The sequence below is a fragment of the Lithobates pipiens genome, unplaced genomic scaffold (assembly GCF_037356315.1).
Source record: "Lithobates pipiens isolate NorthernLeopardFrog02 unplaced genomic scaffold, aLitPip1_a1.2 Scaffold_23, whole genome shotgun sequence".
NCBI lineage: Eukaryota > Metazoa > Chordata > Amphibia > Anura > Ranidae > Lithobates > Lithobates pipiens.
This window is the reverse complement of record NW_027507785.1, coordinates 64594489-64614227: the sequence shown is the minus strand read 5'-3', so window position 1 is coordinate 64614227 and position 19739 is coordinate 64594489. Positions and strand designations below refer to the sequence as shown.

Genomic DNA, 19739 nt, shown 5'->3' with positions numbered 1-19739 from the left:
GAACTGCAGCTCTCATTCATTACCATATCCCTCTGGAGATTTTCAAATTTTTTATTTTTACTGTAGCGCAGTTTCTTCCCCATTTCTTTTCCACTGATCTCTATACATATTCATCGAGTCCTCTTGTATTTTTATTATCTCTTGTATTTCCCCTACTGCCTGCTGAATTTCATCTTGACCTTCCTCCAGAACGTCCACTCTACCTCCTATTGCCCCGATTTCTTCTTTAAGTTTTTCCGCTGCCTGTCTACATGTCCTTTCCACCGTTGATATTAACTCTGTTATATCTGTTTTTGTGGGTAGTGCTTCAATCATCTTACGGATGTCTTTGAAGTCCTGGGCGACCTCACTTCTTATGATTTCCCCCTCTCCCTCCATTCCCTCTACATGTATCCTGGGTTTCCTTATCAGTTCCTCTTCCTGGGCTATACCTTCTATCACAACTTGCATTACATTAGCCACTCCACAGGTCTCTTTTTCTCTAACATTGTCCATCCCCTCCTTGGTCTGAGCCATAGAGAGGGGAGGCATAAGGGGGGGTTTGGGGCGGCGGGGGTTCCGGGGGCAGTGTAGGAGATCCTCTCTTAAGTGTTTGCTTGTCTCCTATTGTCTCTGATATTATGGGGGGCAGGAGAGTGACCCATCATGCATCGCCTCCACCCCCTGCTCCATGTGAGTGTTCCCACCTCAGAGAACCCCCTCAAATCTTTATCCATGGCCTTGTTCGTCTCCTTCTCCCCACCATGCCCCCCTGTACCTCTGATGGCTTTAAAGTCTCTCCTCTCCTCTGCTGTGATTTTCGCCTCCGCTGGGCTTTTTAAATTGCCGCTTTGTCTCCAATAAATCTGGCTCTGCTCCGATGACCTCCTCCCTTCTCCATTCTGTAGCGGGCTCCCAATCTGATGGTTTGATGTCTGCCCTCTAGGGGGGTCTCTCCCAAGCTTCTCCTGCACCCGACCAGCCTCTGGGGATCTGTAACAGGGCTGTAACATAGTAGTTTCCTCACCTCTCTGTGATGTCATATATGCCCTTAGTCCTCCATCAGCTCACTTTCTGCTTCCTCCTGCTGGCTGCAGAGCGGCTCTTCTGCAAGTAGGCATCTCACCTGTCCTCCTCTATAGTGCTTTATCGCCTGCCACTGCTCAGCGTTCACTTAATGGCCACTGTTTACTGCCGCGTCCCACTGGCAGCTCGAGCCCCTCGCTTCTCTCCGCTATACTCCTTCCCGCCTGCAGGGCTCTGCGCTGCATCTCAAGCCTTGGCCTCGGCTCGTCGGACGCCCTCTTGCCGTCAGATCATCGGCGTGTACAACCCTGGTGCATCCTCCTCTCTCCACAGTCCGGGCATGCACACGGGAGCTCACAACGCGCGTATCCTCAAACAGAAGTGCCAATATGAACCAGTTTACCAAGAATTGTAAATAAAAAAAATAAAAAAAAACTCTATATATATATATATATATATATATATATATATATATATATATATTGCTATACTGTAATATTAAAAATTCAATTTTTTTAAAAAATTCATGGATGTTTGTGTGCTAAATTTTGCAATATTTATTAAACCATATTTTTTTGGGAAGAATCATACTTACCTAGGTGGATGCACCATCGCACCAATGCTACATCTGTCCACTGCTGTTTCTTCACACAGAACTCAACAGTCAACATACACCGTCGATGGCTCTGTTCTCTCCCCTCCCCAAGATGAGAGCTGCTGACTGTCAGCTTCTCTCCTGCGCTGCTCCCCCATGCTCATTGGAGAGCTGAGATGTAGAGGGCCGGAGAGCAGCTCAGGCTGGACTTTACTAGAATGTTGCAAATATAATTCTAATGTGCTAATATAGATAGTTTACCTTAGTGTAATAATCAGTCTTTCAGTAGCTGAGATACTCCTCTTATATGATGTATTCTGTCGTTCCAGATGGATGTAAACCAGACGAAGCAATTCATCCAAACTGTAAAATTAATTAAAAAGGTAATTTACTATATTCTAAATAAGAAATATCAGCCATTTGTAGCTACACGCACACATTACTGCTTTATACGTACCATATGCAAATATGATGCCTCTAATTGAAGGAGTTCTGCCGGGGTGATGCATGCAAGATCACCGATCACCCCAGTAACATTGATAAGAGTGGATGGTCGGCATTAGGTAGATAACAATCGATTCTGCTAAATAGCAACATTTGCCATTTTATTCTCTAGGGTCAATGCTACAAAATATATATCTAAAAGTTGGGGCTGTAAAAGACTTTATCTGTCAAAAGATATAGCGTATAAAAAATAAATATGACAAATTGGCTAGTTCATATGTGTAGATCTACATATAGCATATGTACTTGCCTTGCAATCGACATCTGGGTATAGTTGAAAAAAACACGCAAATTCTCATACATGGCCCAAAACTGGCCTCTGTTATCTCTCTATAACAATAATTGGATGGATCCATTAGCGACGTCTTCTTCTCGTCCTCATTCTTCGCTTCCTCTCTTCCTCTTCCATTAATACTGCCACACCAGCTGTTACCACAGCTGTCATTAAATAACGCAAAGATAACATTGTTTTCACAGGACACAGACACGGAACAATGATGTCACAAGAGCTGATTAGCTCTGGTTGGCCACAGGCAAAGTCACCTGTCCTGGAGGCGACTTGAAGTTGTTCAAAGTCACGCTGAAGCCGTGTTGCTCCTGTGTGAACCCGCACTTACTGTGAGACCACCCCACCCTGCCCCATATTCATCTACAGAGACTTAAACTACTTATCCACTTAAAGCAGAGGTTCCCACAAAAATTTAACCTCCGCTTTTCGGGAAACCTCCTCCCCCCACGGTGTCATATTTGGCACCTTTCAGGGGGGAGAGGGGTGCAGATACCTGTCTAAGACAGGTATTTGCACCCACTTCTGGGCATAGACTCCCATGGGAGTCTATGCCTCTTTCCGTCCCGCTGTGCTGTCTGCTGGGATACACACGGGTCCCAGAGACAGCACAGACCATTCAGATTGCGCTGTGCGACACGCGCATGCGCAGTAGGGAACTGGGAAGTGAAGACGCAAGACTTCATTTCCTGATTCCCATACCGAAGATGACGGCGGCAGAGCATCTGAGGACCAAGGGATGGTTCGGCCTCGGGTACCGACATCGCTGGACCCTGTGACGGGTAAGTGTCCATATTTTATAAGTGAGCAGCTGCAGTATTTGTAGCTGCTGACTTTTAAAAAATGTATTTTCGCGGGACTGCCTCTTTAAAGAGGAAGTAAACCCTGATGGTAAAGCATAATGGTGAAGCATAATGAGCTACTATGCATCGCTATCCATTTTGTGTCACTTACCTGAATCAGGAGCCAACGATGTCACCGCTGTCCCCTGTAGCACGGAGCGTCCATCTTCCGGGTATCGCTGCTCCAGCCACTCACAGCACCAGAGCAGCGATGACATCACTCCCGTGCATGAGCACGGGAGCCGCCACTAACGGCATATTGCCATTAGCAGCGGCATGCTGCTCACGCCGATAGTGAGCCTGCGCTCCACTGTCTGTGGCGCATGCAAGCGTTGCCTTTCTTTTTGTAAATATCTCCTAAACTGTGTAGGTTTAAGAGATATTTCTTGGACCTACAGGTAAGCCTTAATCTAGGCTTACCTGTAGGTCAAAGTGGTTTGTAAGGGTTTACAACCACTTTAAGGACCAGCCTCGTTTTGAGATTTTGTTGTTTACATGTTTAACCAGTTGCCGACCGCCGCACGCCGATGTACGTCGACAGAATGGCACGGGCAGGCATATTGGCGTACAAGTATGTCCATGCCTTCCCGCGGGTGGGGGGCCCGATCGGAATTTGCTCGCTATGAAGTGGAGGGATAATAAGAATGTTTTCGTTCTTACCTCCCTTCATGTAGACATGACGGTCCAAATTCCTACAGCGACTTGTATTGTGGAGAAACCCCTCTGTGTCCACAAATATAACCAAAATATGGGTGGGGTGGACCTCAATGACCAGTTGTTGGCGCGTATCTAGTTGCCCGTAAGGCCAGGCGCTGGTACAAAAAAGTGTCTGTTTATTTATTCCAATTGGCTATGCTGAATGCTTATGTGCTACACAAAGCTTCAGGACGGACTGGATCCTTCCTTAAATTCCAGGAGGATATCGTCAGAGCCCTTCTGTATCCAGGAGGTGCTCCACCTCACCTTCCCCAACCAAATGCAGTAAGCCGGCTGCATGAGAGGCATTATCCTTATGTCCTCCCGCGTACCCCTACCCAACGAGCACCCCAAAGAAAATGTCATGTCTGCAGAAAGTGCGGATATAGGCGTGACACCCGTCATTATTGTCCCCTCAAAACCAAAAAAACAAAAAAAATATAAAATAAAAAAAACAAAAATAGTTGTCGTTTTATTGTTCTCTCTCTCTCTATTCTCTCTCTATTGTTCTGCTCCTTTGTACTGTATTCTATTCTGCAATGTTTTATTGTTAACCATTTTTTGTTTTCAGGTATGCCATTCAGCTGTAGCGTAGATTTATTTATCTTGACAGCAACAGCGTTTGCTCCCACGATACATAAAGCCACGACTCCAGCACTGTCGGAGGTGATTTCACCACCACAGTTAAAAAAGAGCATATATGCCGAAGCATGGGGGCATAAGGGGTGGAGGAGCGATTTGCTCCTACCTTATGCGGGAGGATGCCCCCATGCTTCGGCATATATATATTTTAGGCACAGATTGTGTTAAATGTGTTATTTTTTGCTATTTTCTTTTTTTTTTTTTGTATTTGCTTTGCAGGTATGGTAAGTGAAGTAACTGATCAATTCAATCTAGTCTTATTATTATCAGTTATGTATTCCTTTGTCTAGTCCCTATAGTTCAGCTAATCTATCAATCTATTACGCCCAGCACATGTTATTGTTAATACCACAATGCTATCACCCTTGGCTATGAAATCAATACACGGTCTAAGGTCAATTAAATCTTATTTATTTCCCATGGAAATAATACAGTGTGCACAAGGTATCAATAGAAGTTACAATAATACATAGCATACAATCACAGTGCAATCTAAGCCATACTTATCCGACCTTCGCAGCCACACCTCATGATGGAATAAAGAGGGACAGAGGAAGACCTCATGGTCGCAAACCTTTTTGTCAAACATACCTCAGCCATACCACACCCCATAGCCCATCCTACTCTTTCCCATAGACCAATCCGCGTCTCTGGGGCGTCTCCTCCCCCAGGCTACCAGTCCTGCCATACTTGGCCTCTGGGGGCAGTGTTTGCCCATAATTGCAACTGCTCCGACTGGATTGCTATCTCGTGGCTTGATCTCGGACGCCCCACCAACTGTCCCTCTGTTCTTGCAGACAAGCCGGCGCCATATCATCTTTGAAGTTCAGTATATTCCAGTTGGGCTGAATAGAAACTCATTCTGCTATTCAAATTGTGTCACATTCCTTGCTTTTAAACGTGTGAAACTGCCTGGCAACCATATGGCTGAGTTCGGCTGTACAAACAGCTGTGTAGATGTATAGTAATAAATTCCTGTCTGGTTCCAACATATGCCGCTTTGCGCCTAAACACGGCTCATACCACCCTTCTTCAGACACGGCTCCTTTTGAACAGTCCATAACTGTCTTAACGTGTGTGGTTCCCCAACATGTGCTTCCGAACCAGTACCTGTGGCACAGTCCTTAGCTTGTGTAACGCGTGGTTGTTTCCAACGAGCGCTCCAGAGACATCTCTTATGGAACAGTACACAAGTGTCTTACCACATTGTGTTTTCAACGTGTGCAGAAACAGGTCCTATGGAGCAGTCCATAATTGTTTTACCACGTGATGTTTCCCAACACGTGCCGCTTTGCCACTGAGTGACACATCTCCACCATTCTTCAGCGACAGCTTCCATGTCACCATTCTGCACCTTGGGTATCTTCAGGATGGCAGTACGGGCAAGGGGTGCCCATTCATTCACCATTCACCAGCACCCATTCAGAGCGACATATCACCCAGCTTTCAGACCCAGAGTCTTGAGGAGGGCCTTTCTTGCCCATATTACTAGCCTACAATACCCATAGGTCATACTCTACCACAAACATAAATCAACTTATTACCATAATATATACTTATATATGTATTACGCACCCCGCTCCCAACCTCCTATAACCTTTTACTGTAAATACGGGTCGGGATTAGGCAGGCTTGCTCGCAGCGGCGTTGCAGGGCTCTGACTTGGCAGCAACGTCTCCAATTTGTACACAGAGAGCTCACTGTCAAATCGTCCCTCAACTTGCATAGACAACTGGGAGACCCTTCTAGATAAATATCGCTTAACTACACATATAAGTTTACAACAATTACCAAACCCACACAATTCCACCCCTGTACCTGGATTTCAGAGATCATGCCCATTGTGTACCATGCACCTCTACCTACGGTTAGGTTCAGGGAACCCTCGAGTCCCATGACTAACACTACACCGGTATTCTTTAGGACAAAGAAACAAAAACTCGCCTATGTCCTAAATAATACCTGGGTGCCTTCTTCCCAGCAATGATCTCTCCATCCAGAATACAGAGAGAAATAACTTCCCAACATTACTCGTTCATCCCCATGTATTGATCTAGCCTACAAAGGACATCATGGTCATGCTTCCGACAAAGGGAAATATCAACCTGCCTCCAGCGTTTATTTTCTCTGATCACATGTGTGATATAGCCTCAAATGCAACAAGATAGAGTCCCCAGTCAGTAAGCCCATTGATGCCACCAAACATACAGACCAAGTCTGCACTTCTGTATATGAGAACGTACAGCATAACACCTTTCACAATCCAACTTAGTACCACCCATACAGGCATTCGACCACTACTTTGGATTAGTGTAAGCAACGTGTTTTGGCAAAATCTTACTGAGCGGTGATGCTAACTCATCAGGCCACTGCCCCTTCATAAAGCGACAGTACAATCAGCTTGATGTTGGCTGATATTTCCACCTGCCACAGAGTGCGCGCCAGAGCCAATGACAGGTTTCTGTCCTCCCTACCAACCTCTCAACATGGTTGACAGAATCCGGAGCCACTCTAACCTGAGTGTTTCTGTGACTTCATTGAATGTTATCAAGGATACCACCAATCTCCCGGGGTAACAAAGTCACGCTCCTTCTCTGAAGCTATGGCTGTGAGTTTGTTCCTCAGGAGGCTGATGTCCCCTCCATTAATAACACCCATCCCAGCTATTGTTCCCCCCCAATATAGTGCTGAATACAACCCTCCTCTTTCGGGTTACTCCTCAGCAATAAGCATCCTGCATGGACCTCATTCTCATCTTTGGGAGTAAGTCACTGGTACAATAACCGCACCTGATTCAGTGTATACTCAGCACATATAGGGTGATAGGTTTTTGTCAACCACCATGAGATGTTGCAGCACCATGTGGTGAAGTCCTACGGTACCCTGGTAGCCAGCGTTTGTTCCCTTTATTTTAACAGAGCATGCTCCTGTGTGTATTCACTGGCATTATCTGTGCAGGGTTTCAACCTCTCAGGTGAGACACCAACCGGGCGTATCTTCCTCGTGTCTAGTTCTGGTGTCCCGCATGTCCTGTAACCGAAAGCTTCTCTCTAGGACCGCTAGGATTGAGACACCACCCCTACGAGGAAGTTTTCACCCCATTGATGTATCACCTGGCACCCTTTAGTCTGACCAACAGCCACCTTATTATGCATAAGCGCCAGTATGCCTCCTGGGTACCTGCACCATATTAACTCCGTTACATCAATGCATGTCATACATTAAAACCTTACTTCTTTCAATTCCTCCTTCCAACATAAACAACACATATTTTACATTTTCATGTTTTGACGGATTGGATGTGTCAATTCTTCCCCAACCTCCAACCCATTGCACATGTATAAATAACATGTTTGCATTCATCAGGAGAGACTTCAGCAAAAATATTTCACAAGTTCTCTTGCTAGGCACAGTCTTTCAGATTCAGCATTAGCACCAAATTGTCCATACCAAAAAAAACAAGTATATTCTGAATCTCTCAAGTTTTTCCTTTTTTCCTCTCCTGATGTTTATCAGAACAAATTTGTGGTATGGTGTGGCACAGACAAACTGCCAACCAGATGATCATCTGTCATCCATCTTCCAGAAGCCTCTCCAATTCTCGCTCCACTTGGATTCTGGAAGTGAAAAACAAGAGCAGTATCAAATTCTTATCCACAATATCTGATCGCTTACCATGTTTACTTATAGTTCCCTCCTTGGAGCCCAGGACCTCAGTATTCCTGGCTTCTGCAACTCTGACCAAACTATCCAAATAACCATGACCTCTTTAGGCTACACCCACTGTAAAATGGATACCCATGGTATGATCAAAAAACGTTTAAAACTGAAAGTCAGTGTTGGTTCTCAAAAACTTCAAATTTTACAAACTAAAAAACAATGCATCTATCTGTATCTTTACGACGTATGCACTACCCCTTTTCAGGTGACTGGTTCTAACTGAGGGCATTGTCAATTCCCCCCCTTTCAGGTGGATTAGACCTACTACTTTTCCACCTGAATAAAAATATAACTAACATAGAGGACTAAACCAATATCAACAAAAAATAATTTTAGAAGAAAAATAAATAAAAAAAATAAAAAAAAATAAAAATGAAAATAAAAATATATATATTTTTTTTTTTTTAAATTAAAAATCTGGCCATGATCACACAAACAACATGACAAGACAACCATCATAAAACAATGACAAACACTCAACTTTTAGTTAACAACATCCATGGACTTTTCTCCTGCAAAGAGTGCTTATTCCAATCTGAAATACAATTAGTTAATGGGGAAAACAAAAACAAAACAAAGCATATGTATCATCACAACATTTTAGCTTCATTTGTAACTCTTTTTAGTACTATTATTTTTCATTGTTTGCAAACAATTACTAACTAATGAGCTCATGGTACCATGTGATAATCGATTATGCATTTACAATAACCTAACCCCTGTTCTGTTATATTTTACCACTGTTGTTACTTTGAGAGACCTGCAAACAAATGCAAATGTCCGTATACGAATCAGTTTAACTTCTTCCTGGTCTCTGGAAAAAGGAACACACAAGTGATTACACACAATTCTTATGTTAATCAGCAGTATTGGATATTCAGGAAAAGTTTACAAAGACTGACAATAAGAGAAGAGTAAAGAAACACAAGATTAAAAAACTCATAACAGAAACATCTTTTAACCACACAAAAGAAAAACCACAATACCAATTCAGGGGTTTATCCCTAAAAGTACAAAACAAAAAAAATGTATATCTATATCCAGGTCCTCTATCATATTCTGAACTTGAAACTTACATCAAACCTTTTTCATAGCCGGGAAACATTGACCAGAATATTCTTACCATGCTTGCAGCTCACTAAGTTCTGCTAACATTGTTTCCCCCAGTGCTATATTTGAGTAACCATGCGTCTATCTCCATTTTGACTCTACACAACTGTCCTACATATTGGTTTTTAGTTTCTAGACCCCGCATTTGCGTTTTACACGGGAAATGGGTTTGATTACTATTGGTTCCGTGCTGTGGATGGCTACCCCACCTGGCTGAATAACACACACGAAGCCTTGGGGTCGTTTTCGGGTATAATTTCCTTTCGATATCATTATTCGCCGCCCGACAATATTTTGAAGTGTGACCCCCCCTTTTACACAAAAAACATTTTAGTTCTGGTTTCCCTGCATAGGCCATTTTTTTAGCATATGGCGCTGGAAATCCACATTGCTGGATAATATTACTGCGATTGGAATGCACAGACTTTACACTTTCGTTGTCTGAGGAGTCATCCGAAGTGTCAACTCCTGAGTCAATTTCAAGTGCAGTTACCCCACCTTTATTTGCTTCTTCCACATCGATTCCCATCACATTACTATCATTTGCAGTGATAATAGCATACGGGTTTTCTTCATATTTCACTTCTGGCTTTTCTATACACTGAGCATGTGTGGAGGGTACCTCCACTATTGCACACTTGGAGGATAATTCCATTATGGCTGCTTGTGCCTTAAGCCTTGTGATAACCTGCAAATTCTCAGCCTCCCTTTGATTCAAAGAGGCAATGCAACTTTCTCTCAATTTACACGTTTGTTCTAATTCATCTAATCTCTGTTGCAATACACATTTCTCAGCCACTAATTGTTTAATCCGACTACAAGCATCCGCATCAGCCTTTTCAATCCTGATTGATATATCCCTTACCTGTTCCATCACTTTTTCTCTATCAGCAAACCATTCTAATTCTTTTTGTTCCGCAATTTCTTTCATTCTCATTAACATGCATAAGGCATTGGCCATTCTCTGTTTCCTGCCTTTTTTTGATTTATTACATATGCGACTGTTATGTGTATCACATTGTTTTAAAAGTTCATTAAACTGATATGTTAATTTACCTTTGTGAGTAATTTGAAATCTAATCCCACCATGCTTGCTAACGAAACCTTCAATGGCTTCCATTGATATGCTAATTAGCCTATCCACACCAACTGGTTGAGCAATCTTGCTTAGACAAAAGAAAACAGATAACAAATGGACAACAAAAAAAAAAAAAAAATACGAACCGTTTAAATTTCCAGTGACTTGTGGTTCTACAGCATACAAGACACAAGGCACACTCTTAATCAATGCCTTGGTCTTCTATTGGACCAGAGCTATTTCACTCTCACGTGTGTAGAAATAAAAACCTATACTTCCCCCACTTTTTTCTCAAAGATGTATGGTAATTCCTGCCACTCTCTAACCAACACTGTGCATTAGCAATACACTAAACAATCAGATACCAAGCACACAAAGACATAGAGGAAGCTGTTTAGAAGCTAGCTTTGACCTGTAGTCCCCCTCCAAATACAAAAAACAACAACAACAAACAACAAATACAAATCCGTTTACCCACGAATTTCTGTAGGAGAACACACTCTTATTCAATGTCCTTCTACCCGATAGCAGGTCATAGGGAATTTCTATTGGGACATTGGGATATTTCCACTTTTCCCTCAAAATTGTATGATTTATCCTGTCAATCTGCGGTTATATCACATAACCAGGGATGATCAGTCCCTTATCTCGCCAGTGCGCCAATTTGCCCTCTGGTTACAGTTTCTGCAGCAAACACAACAATAATGTACATATATATATATATATATATCAGTCACAGTTCTCACCAGGTTTTACGCGTGCGTTTATACCAGTGAAATATCTCACAGAATTTTCCTGCTCATCCAAGCGTGGTTTCAGAATTCGCGAGCCAGCGCTAATCTTGTCCACACTAAAGATGACTTCCAGTTCTGGGTGGCTTTGAGCATCTGTGCTTACAGGGACTCAAACAAAAATACCTTAGATTTTTGTGGATTCTGTGTAAAAATATGTTTTACACGCCTTCTGGGGTGCCAAATGAAGTAACTGATCAATTCAATCTAGTCTTATTATTATCAGTTATGTATTCCTTTGTCTAGTCCCTATAGTTCAGCTAATCTATCAATCTATTACGCCCAGCACATGTTATTGTTAATACCACAATGCTATCACCCTTGGCTATGAAATCAATACACGGTCTAAGGTCAATTAAATCTTATTTATTTCCCATGGAAATAATACAGCGTGCACAAGGTATCAATAGAAGTTACAATAATACATAGCATACAATCACAGTGCAATCTAAGCCATACTTATCCGACCTTCGCAGCCACACCTCATGATGGAATAAAGAGGGACAGAGGAAGACCTCATGGTCGCAAACCTTTTTGTCAAACATACCTCAGCCATACCACACCCCATAGCCCATCCTACTCTTTCCCATAGACCAATCCGCGTCTCTGGGGCGTCTCCTCCCCCAGGCTACCAGTCCTGCCATACTTGGCCTCTGGGGGCAGTGTTTGCCCATAATTGCAACTGCTCCGACTGGATTGCTATCTCGTGGCTTGATCTCGGACGCCCCACCAACTGTCCCTCTGTTCTTGCAGACAAGCCGGCGCCATATCATCTTTGAAGTTCAGTATATTCCAGTTGGGCTGAATAGAAACTCATTCTGCTATTCAAATTGTGTCACATTCCTTGCTTTTAAACGTGTGAAACTGCCTGGCAACCATAGGGCTGAGTTCGGCTGTACAAACAGCTGTGTAGATGTATAGTAATAAATTCCTGTCTGGTTCCAACAGTAAGTCCTACTGTTATACTGTAATGTTACTTTGTTTTATTGTTAACCATCATTTGCTTAGCAGGTACGCCATTCTGCTGCAGCGCAGATTTATTTATCTTGACAGCAACAGCGTTTTGCTCCCACGATACATAAAGCCGCGACTCCAGCACTGTCGGAGGTGATTTCACCACCACAGTTAAAAAAAGAGCATATATGCCGAAGCATGGGGGCATAAGGGGTGGAGGAGCGATTTGCTCCTACCTTTTGCGGGAGGATGCCCCCATGCTTCGGCATATATAAATGGTGCATGTATGCCCACCATTAGAAGTGGGTGGATGAAGGGAGGTATTCTAATGGTGGGCATACCCACCGATCAATATTTTTCTTTCGTTCAGCCCACAGGCTGCATGAAAAAAAAATTACAATATATGCCCAACCAGTTTCAGCAACATACTGGTATGTTGCTGGACTTTGAGTGCTTTTACCAGAATGATGCCTGCAGGTTTAGGTATCATCTTGGTATCATTCTTTTCAGCCAGCAGTCGGCTTTTAATTAGCCTCTAGACTACTTTTACAAGCAGTGGGAGGGAATGTCCCCCCCCCCCGCACCATCTTCCATGGTTTTCTCAGGCTCTCCTGTCCCAACAGGGAACCTGAGAATGCAGCCGGTGGTTCCGCCAGCTGACCATAGAGCTGATCAGAGACCAGAATGGCTCCAATCATCTCTATGGTCTAAGAAACCGGAAGCTACGAGCATTTCATGACTTAGATTTTGCGTGATGTAAACAGTGCTGTTGGGAAATTGGGAAAGCATTTTATCACACCGATCTTGATGTGGTCAGATGCTTTGAGGACAGAGGAGAGATCTAGGGTCTGATAGACCCTAATTTTTTCAAAAAAGAGTACCTGTCACTACCTATTGCAATCATAGGGGATATTTACATTCCCTGAGATAACAATAAAAATGATAAAAAAATATATATAAATGAAAGGAACAGTTTAAAAATAAAATAAAAAAGCAAAATAAATAATAAAAAAAAAAAACCACCCCTGTCCCCCCTGCTAAGGCGCAACGTCGAACGCAAGCGTCGGTCTGGTGTCATATGTAAACAGCAATTGCACCATGCATGTGAGGTATCACCGCGAAGGTCAGATCGAGGGTACTAATTTTAGCAGTAGACCTCCTCCGTAAATCTAAAGTGGTCACCTGTAAAGGCATTTAAAGGCTTTTAAAAATGTATGTAGTTTGTCGCCACTGCACGTTTCTGCGCAATTTTAAAGCTTGTCGTGTTTGGTATCCATGTACTCGGCCTAAGATCATATTTTTTATTTCATCAAACATTTGGGCAATATAGTGATTTTTAGTGCATTAAAATTAAAAAAAGTGTGTTTTTTCCCCAAAAAATGCGTTTGAAAATTCGCTGCGCAAATACCGTGTGAAAAAAAAAAATGAAACACCCACCATTTTAATCTGTAGGGCCTTTGCTTTAAAAAAAATACTTAATATTTGGGGGTTCAAAGTAATTTTCTTGCAAAAAAAAATATTTTTTCATGTAAACAAAAAGTGTCAGAAAGGGCTTTTTCTTCAAGTGGTTAGAAGAGTGGGTGATGTGTGACATAAGCTTCTAAATGTTGTGCATAAAATGCCAGGACAGTTCAAAACCTCCCCAAATGACCCCATTTTAGAAAGTAGACACCCCAAGCTATTTGCTGAGAGGCATGTCGAGTCCATGGAATATTTTATATTTTGATAAAAGTTGCGGAAAAAATACATTATTATCTTTTTATTTTTTTTTGCACAAAGTTGTCATTAAATGATATATTGCTCAAACATGCCATGGTTATATGTGAAATTACACCCCAAAATACATTCTGTTGCTTCTCCTGAGTACGGGGATACCACAAGTGTGAGACCTTTTGGGAGCCAACAGCGTACGGTACCCCAAAACCCGAAGCACCACCTTCAGGCTTTCTAAGGGTGTAAATTTTTGATTTCATTCCTCACTGCCTATCACAGTTTCGGAGGCCATGGAATGCCCAGATAGCACAAAATCCCCCCAAGTGACCCCATTTTGGAAAGGAGACACCCCAAGCTATTTGCCGAGAGGTATGGTGAGTATTTTGCAGACCTTCATTTTTGTCACAAAGTTTTGAAAATTGAAAAAAAGAAAAAAAATATACATTTTTCTTTTTTTTCTTCATTTTCAAAAACAAACGAGAGCTGCAAAATACTCAACATGCCTCTCAGCAAATAGCTTGGGGTGTCTACTTTCTAAAATGGGGTAATTTGTGGGGGTTTTGTGCCATCTTGGCATTTTATGGCCTTCAAAACTGTAATAGGTAGTGAGGAGTGAAATCAAAAATTTACGCCCTTAGAAAGCCTGAAGGCGGTGCTTGGTTTCGGGGGGCCCCGTACGCGGCTAGGCTCCCAAAAAGTCCCACACATGTGGTATCTCTGTACTCAGGAGAAGCAGCAGAATTTATTTTGGGGTGTAATTTCACATATGCCCATAGCATGTGTGAGCAATATATCATTTAGTGATAACTTTGTGAAAAATAAATAAAGTTTGTAATTTTCCCGCAACTTGTGGCAAAATATAAAATATTCCATGGACTCAACATGCCTCTCAGCAAATAGCATGGGGTGTCTACTTTCTAAAATGGGGTCATTTTGGGGGGTTTTGTGCCATCATGGCATTTTATGGCCTTCAAAACTGTGATAGGTAGTGAGGAGTGAAATTACAAATGTATGCCCTTAGAAATTCTGAAGGCGGTGCTTCGCTTTCGGGGCCCCATACGCTGCTAGGTTTCCAAAAAGTCGACCACATGTGGTATCCCCGTACTCAGGAGAAGCAGCAGAATGTATTTTGGGGTACAATTACACATATAACCATGGCATGTGTGAGCAATATATCATTTAGTGACAACTTTGTGTAAAAAAAAAAAAATATTTTTTTTTGTCATTATTCAATCACTTGAGGCAAAAAAATAAAATATTCAATGGGCACAACATGCCTCTTATCAATTTCCTTAGGGTGTCTACTTTCCAAAATGGGATCATTTGGGGGGGTTTTGTACTGCCCTGCCATTTTAGCACCTCAAGAAATGAGATGGGCAGTCATAAACTAAAAGCTGCGTAAATTCCAGAAAATGTACCTTAGTTTGTAGATGTGACAACTTTTGCGCAAACCAATAAATATACAGTTATTGACTTTTTTTACCAAAGACATGTGGCTGAATACATTTTGGCCTAAATGTATGACTAAAATTGAGTTTATTGGATTTTTCTAATAACATAAAGTAGAAAATATCTTTTTTTTTCAAAATTGTCGGTCTTTTTACGTTTATATCGCAAAAAATAAAAATCGCAGAGTCAGTCAAATACCTTTTAAAAGAAAGCTCTATTTGTGGGAAAAAAAAGGACGCAAATTTTGTTTGGGTACAACATTGCATGACCGTGCAATTACCAGTTAAAGCAGTGCAGTGCCAAATTGTAAAAAGACCTCTGGTCATTGACCAGCAAAATGGTCCGGTCTGAAAGTGGTTAATGTAGAAAAATGTAAAATAATCCATTTGGGTGGCAAAAATATGAATGCAATCTACTCACTAGATGTGAACCTCTGGCAGAATCTAGGATGGAAAAAGACCTGGGGGTCCTAGTAGATAATAGGCTCAGCAATGGCATGCGATGCCAAGCTGCTGCTAACAAAGCAAACAGAATATTTGCATGCATTAAAAAGGGGATTAACTCCAGAGATAACGCGATAATTCTCCAACTCTACAAGACTCTTCTCCGGCTGCACCTGGAGTATGCTGTCCAGTTCTGGGCACCAGTCCTCAGGAAGGATTTACTTGTCTTTTTTCAACCTCACCTACTATGTAACTTAGAAGGGAGACCAATAAACATGGAAGCCTTGTCAGCGGTGGCAGGTAAGTATTTCAGAATGTGCTAGTATGCGATGCATACTAGCACATTATGCCATTGTCTTGCAGAGTTTATTTTTTTATTTTGCGGTGCGGTTTACTACCACTTTAAGGGCCCATTCTCACTTATGTTTTGGTGAAACTTGTATTTTTACCACAATGCATGAAACACAGGAGTTACATAGTTAGAGGTTAAATAAAGACACCAGTCCATCCAATTCAACCTGAGTGAGTGTCTACAATTGTCCCTATCCCTGTACATTGCACAATAACATCGGTCCCTACCCTCAAGGAGCCCACAATCCAAGGTCACCATTCATATACTAGGGCTCATTTTGGACAGAAGCCAATTAACCTACCTGCATGTCTTTGGAGTGTGGGAGGAAACTGTAGTACCCGGAGGAAACCCACGCAGGCACAGGGAGAACATGCAAACTTCAGGCAGGTAGAGTCGTGGTTTGGATTCGAACCAGCGACACTTTTTACTCCTAGGCGAGCAGTCTAACCACTACACTGTGCCGCCCACAACTAAAGGCAAATATACTGTGCACTTTGCAAGGGAATTTGCTCTAGAGCTTTGTAAATGTGGAAAATCTCTACTATTTCAGTCCTGGTTGAATAGCTGACAGACATAATCCCTCTGGATCCCACCAGCTAATAGCAGACACACCCATGCAGATTTTACTGGTTTCAGTAGAATGTTCTCACTGATCAAGGCAGGCTCTAGTGTAACACAGCTGCGGTTAGGGCAGGGCAACTGCATTTGCAGTATAGCTGGTTAGCAGTAACCTCACCATGGTTGATATGGACAATGGCACTTGAACACCATCTTGATACTCACAGTTCAGCAGTACACAATCTCAGCTTCCCACCATCATCCCCATGAGGATTTTTAAACAGCAAAGTATAGTCTCTGGCTTGATGATTTCTGGCTACTAGGGGCAATGGCCATGACAGAAACCATTGGAAAATACCAAGACGAGCCCCCAAATGTAGCACTACCCCCTGTAGGAGTTGCTAATGTCAGAGTTCCCCACTGCTGCACAGCCATTAACATTTCCTTCCTGCATCCAGACACAATTACAATTAAGGGTTGACTTGGCATCAAAGGGTATTTAATCCCTGTACATAATTGTATTTACATTATCTCTTACTGTACAGTCTCGTCTTACACATTTATTTTCATGTACATTAATTGCTGTATATATTTTTTTGTTTACATTGTTGTATTCCCAGAGCTTTGCTGCTTGCTCCCCCCGTGACATGCTTTGGTATATTGGCGTCCCACCATTTGTTTCCATGCGGCGGCTAGGTGACCTTCCTGGTGGATAGGCGAGTCTCAGTAGTTCAGGACCGCCTTTTCCACTTGCGTACGTCCTGGCATGGGCTTCTGCCCTCTGGCCATAGGACGAGTGTGCATATGTGCATGCAATTCCTTCGCTTGTGCGCATTGTGAGAACGCTGACCCAGTGACATCACATGCTGGCGATGACTGGCACTTGCAAAACGATTACAAAAAGCAGGCTGTTGCCTACTTGATAGTGCGCTGGATGCTGGGCCCGGGAATCTATCACGTCAGCAAATTCACAGTAAGCATACCTTACAAGTATACCTTCTATTTGCAGCCACCGCGCAGCCTCTCCTAATGGAGCTGTTAGTCAGGTCGCTTACATTGGGTAGAATTGTGCATGCTTTACCGCACCCCCTCTTCTTACCTCTCCCCTTGAGTTGTGCAAATTTCCATTGAACATTGGTATTCTCACCCCCAGTGGGATCCTATTTACTCGTACGTACTGTATCTGTATATAAGCTATATACTATGTCCTTCCCTTTCACTTTCCCTTCACAATTTCCCTCCCCTCCACTGGCTCCAATCTTTTTTCCTTCCCCTTCCCCTTTTTCCACCCTCTTCCCCCTCTCCCCCCTTCCCTCCCTCCTCTTACCTCCCCTCTTTTCTTCTTCCTCCCTCCTTTCCCCTCTTTTTTTTTCCCCCCTTCCCCACTACCCCTCACCTACCCAACACCTACTCAAACCCCCCCTTTTCGCCCCTCCTCTCCCTCTTCCCCCCCTTTTCACTTCCTTCTCCCAACCCCCCCCCCCCCCCCACACACACACACACACTCCCTTCTTTCTCCTTTCCTTCCGTCTTTCCTGTCTTTCATCCCTTCCCTCTTTCACCTGCTCCCCAGCCGCTTGTTCCCTAATTTCCATCTCCCCTATTCTTCTGATCCCTTCTCTTGCCCTTTTTCTCTTTTTCTCCCCTTTTTTCTGCTTCCCCTCTTTTTTCCTCTCCCCCTTCCCTCTGCCCTTCCCTCTTGTGTCCCCTTATTTTCTCAATCATTCACATTCCCTCACCAATCCCTCCCTCCCTTAACACACTCATCAGTCACATCCCTTCACTTCCAGTCCCCTCAAGTACATCGCTTACCCATACCATCTGTCTTACTCCATCTATTTAGATACCAGTCCAGTGATTTGTAAGTCCCCCCCCCCTAGTCACTACGGGGGGCACTTCTGGTGACATCTTGTGTCCTGTGCATGCCAGGGTTTTTGGGTAAGCAGCTCTGCTCTTCCCCCATATAAATATATATATATTGTTATTGATATTACTGTACTAAGTGTTGTCATCACACTGGTCAAATGTATTGTTATTGATCACTTGTCAATCAAATTACAGATATCCTCCTGACGAAGTGACATTAGACCACGCAACTAATTGAGATGCTATTCGTGATCAACTATCTTACTGTGATCTTCCCCGTTTGGGGATCATTATCTTGATGATACACATGGATCGTTACCATGCTTTTAATCTGTATTTGACTATTAATTATGAGTTATTTATTTTGTATTAATAAACGTTTATATCAATCAATCGTTTACATATTTGCTTACATATCTGACCTTACTTTAGTTTATACTGTAACAAGATAGTCCAATTGCCCCTGTTAAGGAGGCTTGGTTGGACTGTCACGTACCTGGTACACCACGTACCCCAACCAATGTTTGCCTCTAATAGATCCTTTAAATTTCCCAGAACATAAAAATGTCTGTAAACATAACTTCACATTTTTACTTTATTACTTGAAAGATATAATTGTGTTCTTGTGTATTCTGCAACATCACATTTCCCTGTATCACCTAACTAAATGGTAGTCATATTATTACGCATCCCAGAATCCCTGTAGATGGTCATGAAGCCATTAAACCTGTAGGGATGTCAGGACCATTTTTATTCACACAACACAAGGAATGCAAATAATCTGCCTTGTTACCATGCAAAGTATAGGGGTTAGGCATCAGTAATGCAGAGTGCAGGGGTGAGTAGTATATGCAACTCAGAGGTCCGCAGTAAGTCGTGCAGAGCACAGGGGTCAAGAGTGCACTACACCTTCTTTTGGTACAGTGTTACTTTTTCATATGCCAGTTTGGCCACTGAGCCCCACTCTTACATGGAGTAGGTGGATGAGTATCTGGTAGTACTATTTGTACCTTATTTAACTTGTACCTTTGTACCTTATTCTTTGGTTTCCATTTCTCTTTTTTTTGTTTGTTTTGTCAAGAGTGAGTAGTGCAGAGTTCAGAGGTCAGTAATATATAACATAGAGTTGAGAGGC

At 42.6% G+C, this 19739-nt stretch overlaps 1 protein-coding gene across 2 annotated transcripts in view; it reads left to right on the top strand.

Annotated features, from left to right (window-relative positions):
• LOC143927603 (epididymal sperm-binding protein 1-like) overlaps positions 1–18997 on the top strand; it is a 75202-nt gene extending 56205 nt beyond the window's left edge. For both annotated transcript variants that reach the window (XM_077451762.1, XM_077451761.1), the window contains 2 exons: positions 1930–1983; positions 18800–18997. In XM_077451762.1, coding sequence (XP_077307888.1) covers positions 1930–1979 — 50 coding nt within the window. In that variant the 3' untranslated portion in view covers positions 1980–1983; positions 18800–18997. The remainder of the gene's footprint in view (positions 1–1929; positions 1984–18799) is intronic.
• Positions 18998–19739: the final 742 nt, after the last annotated feature.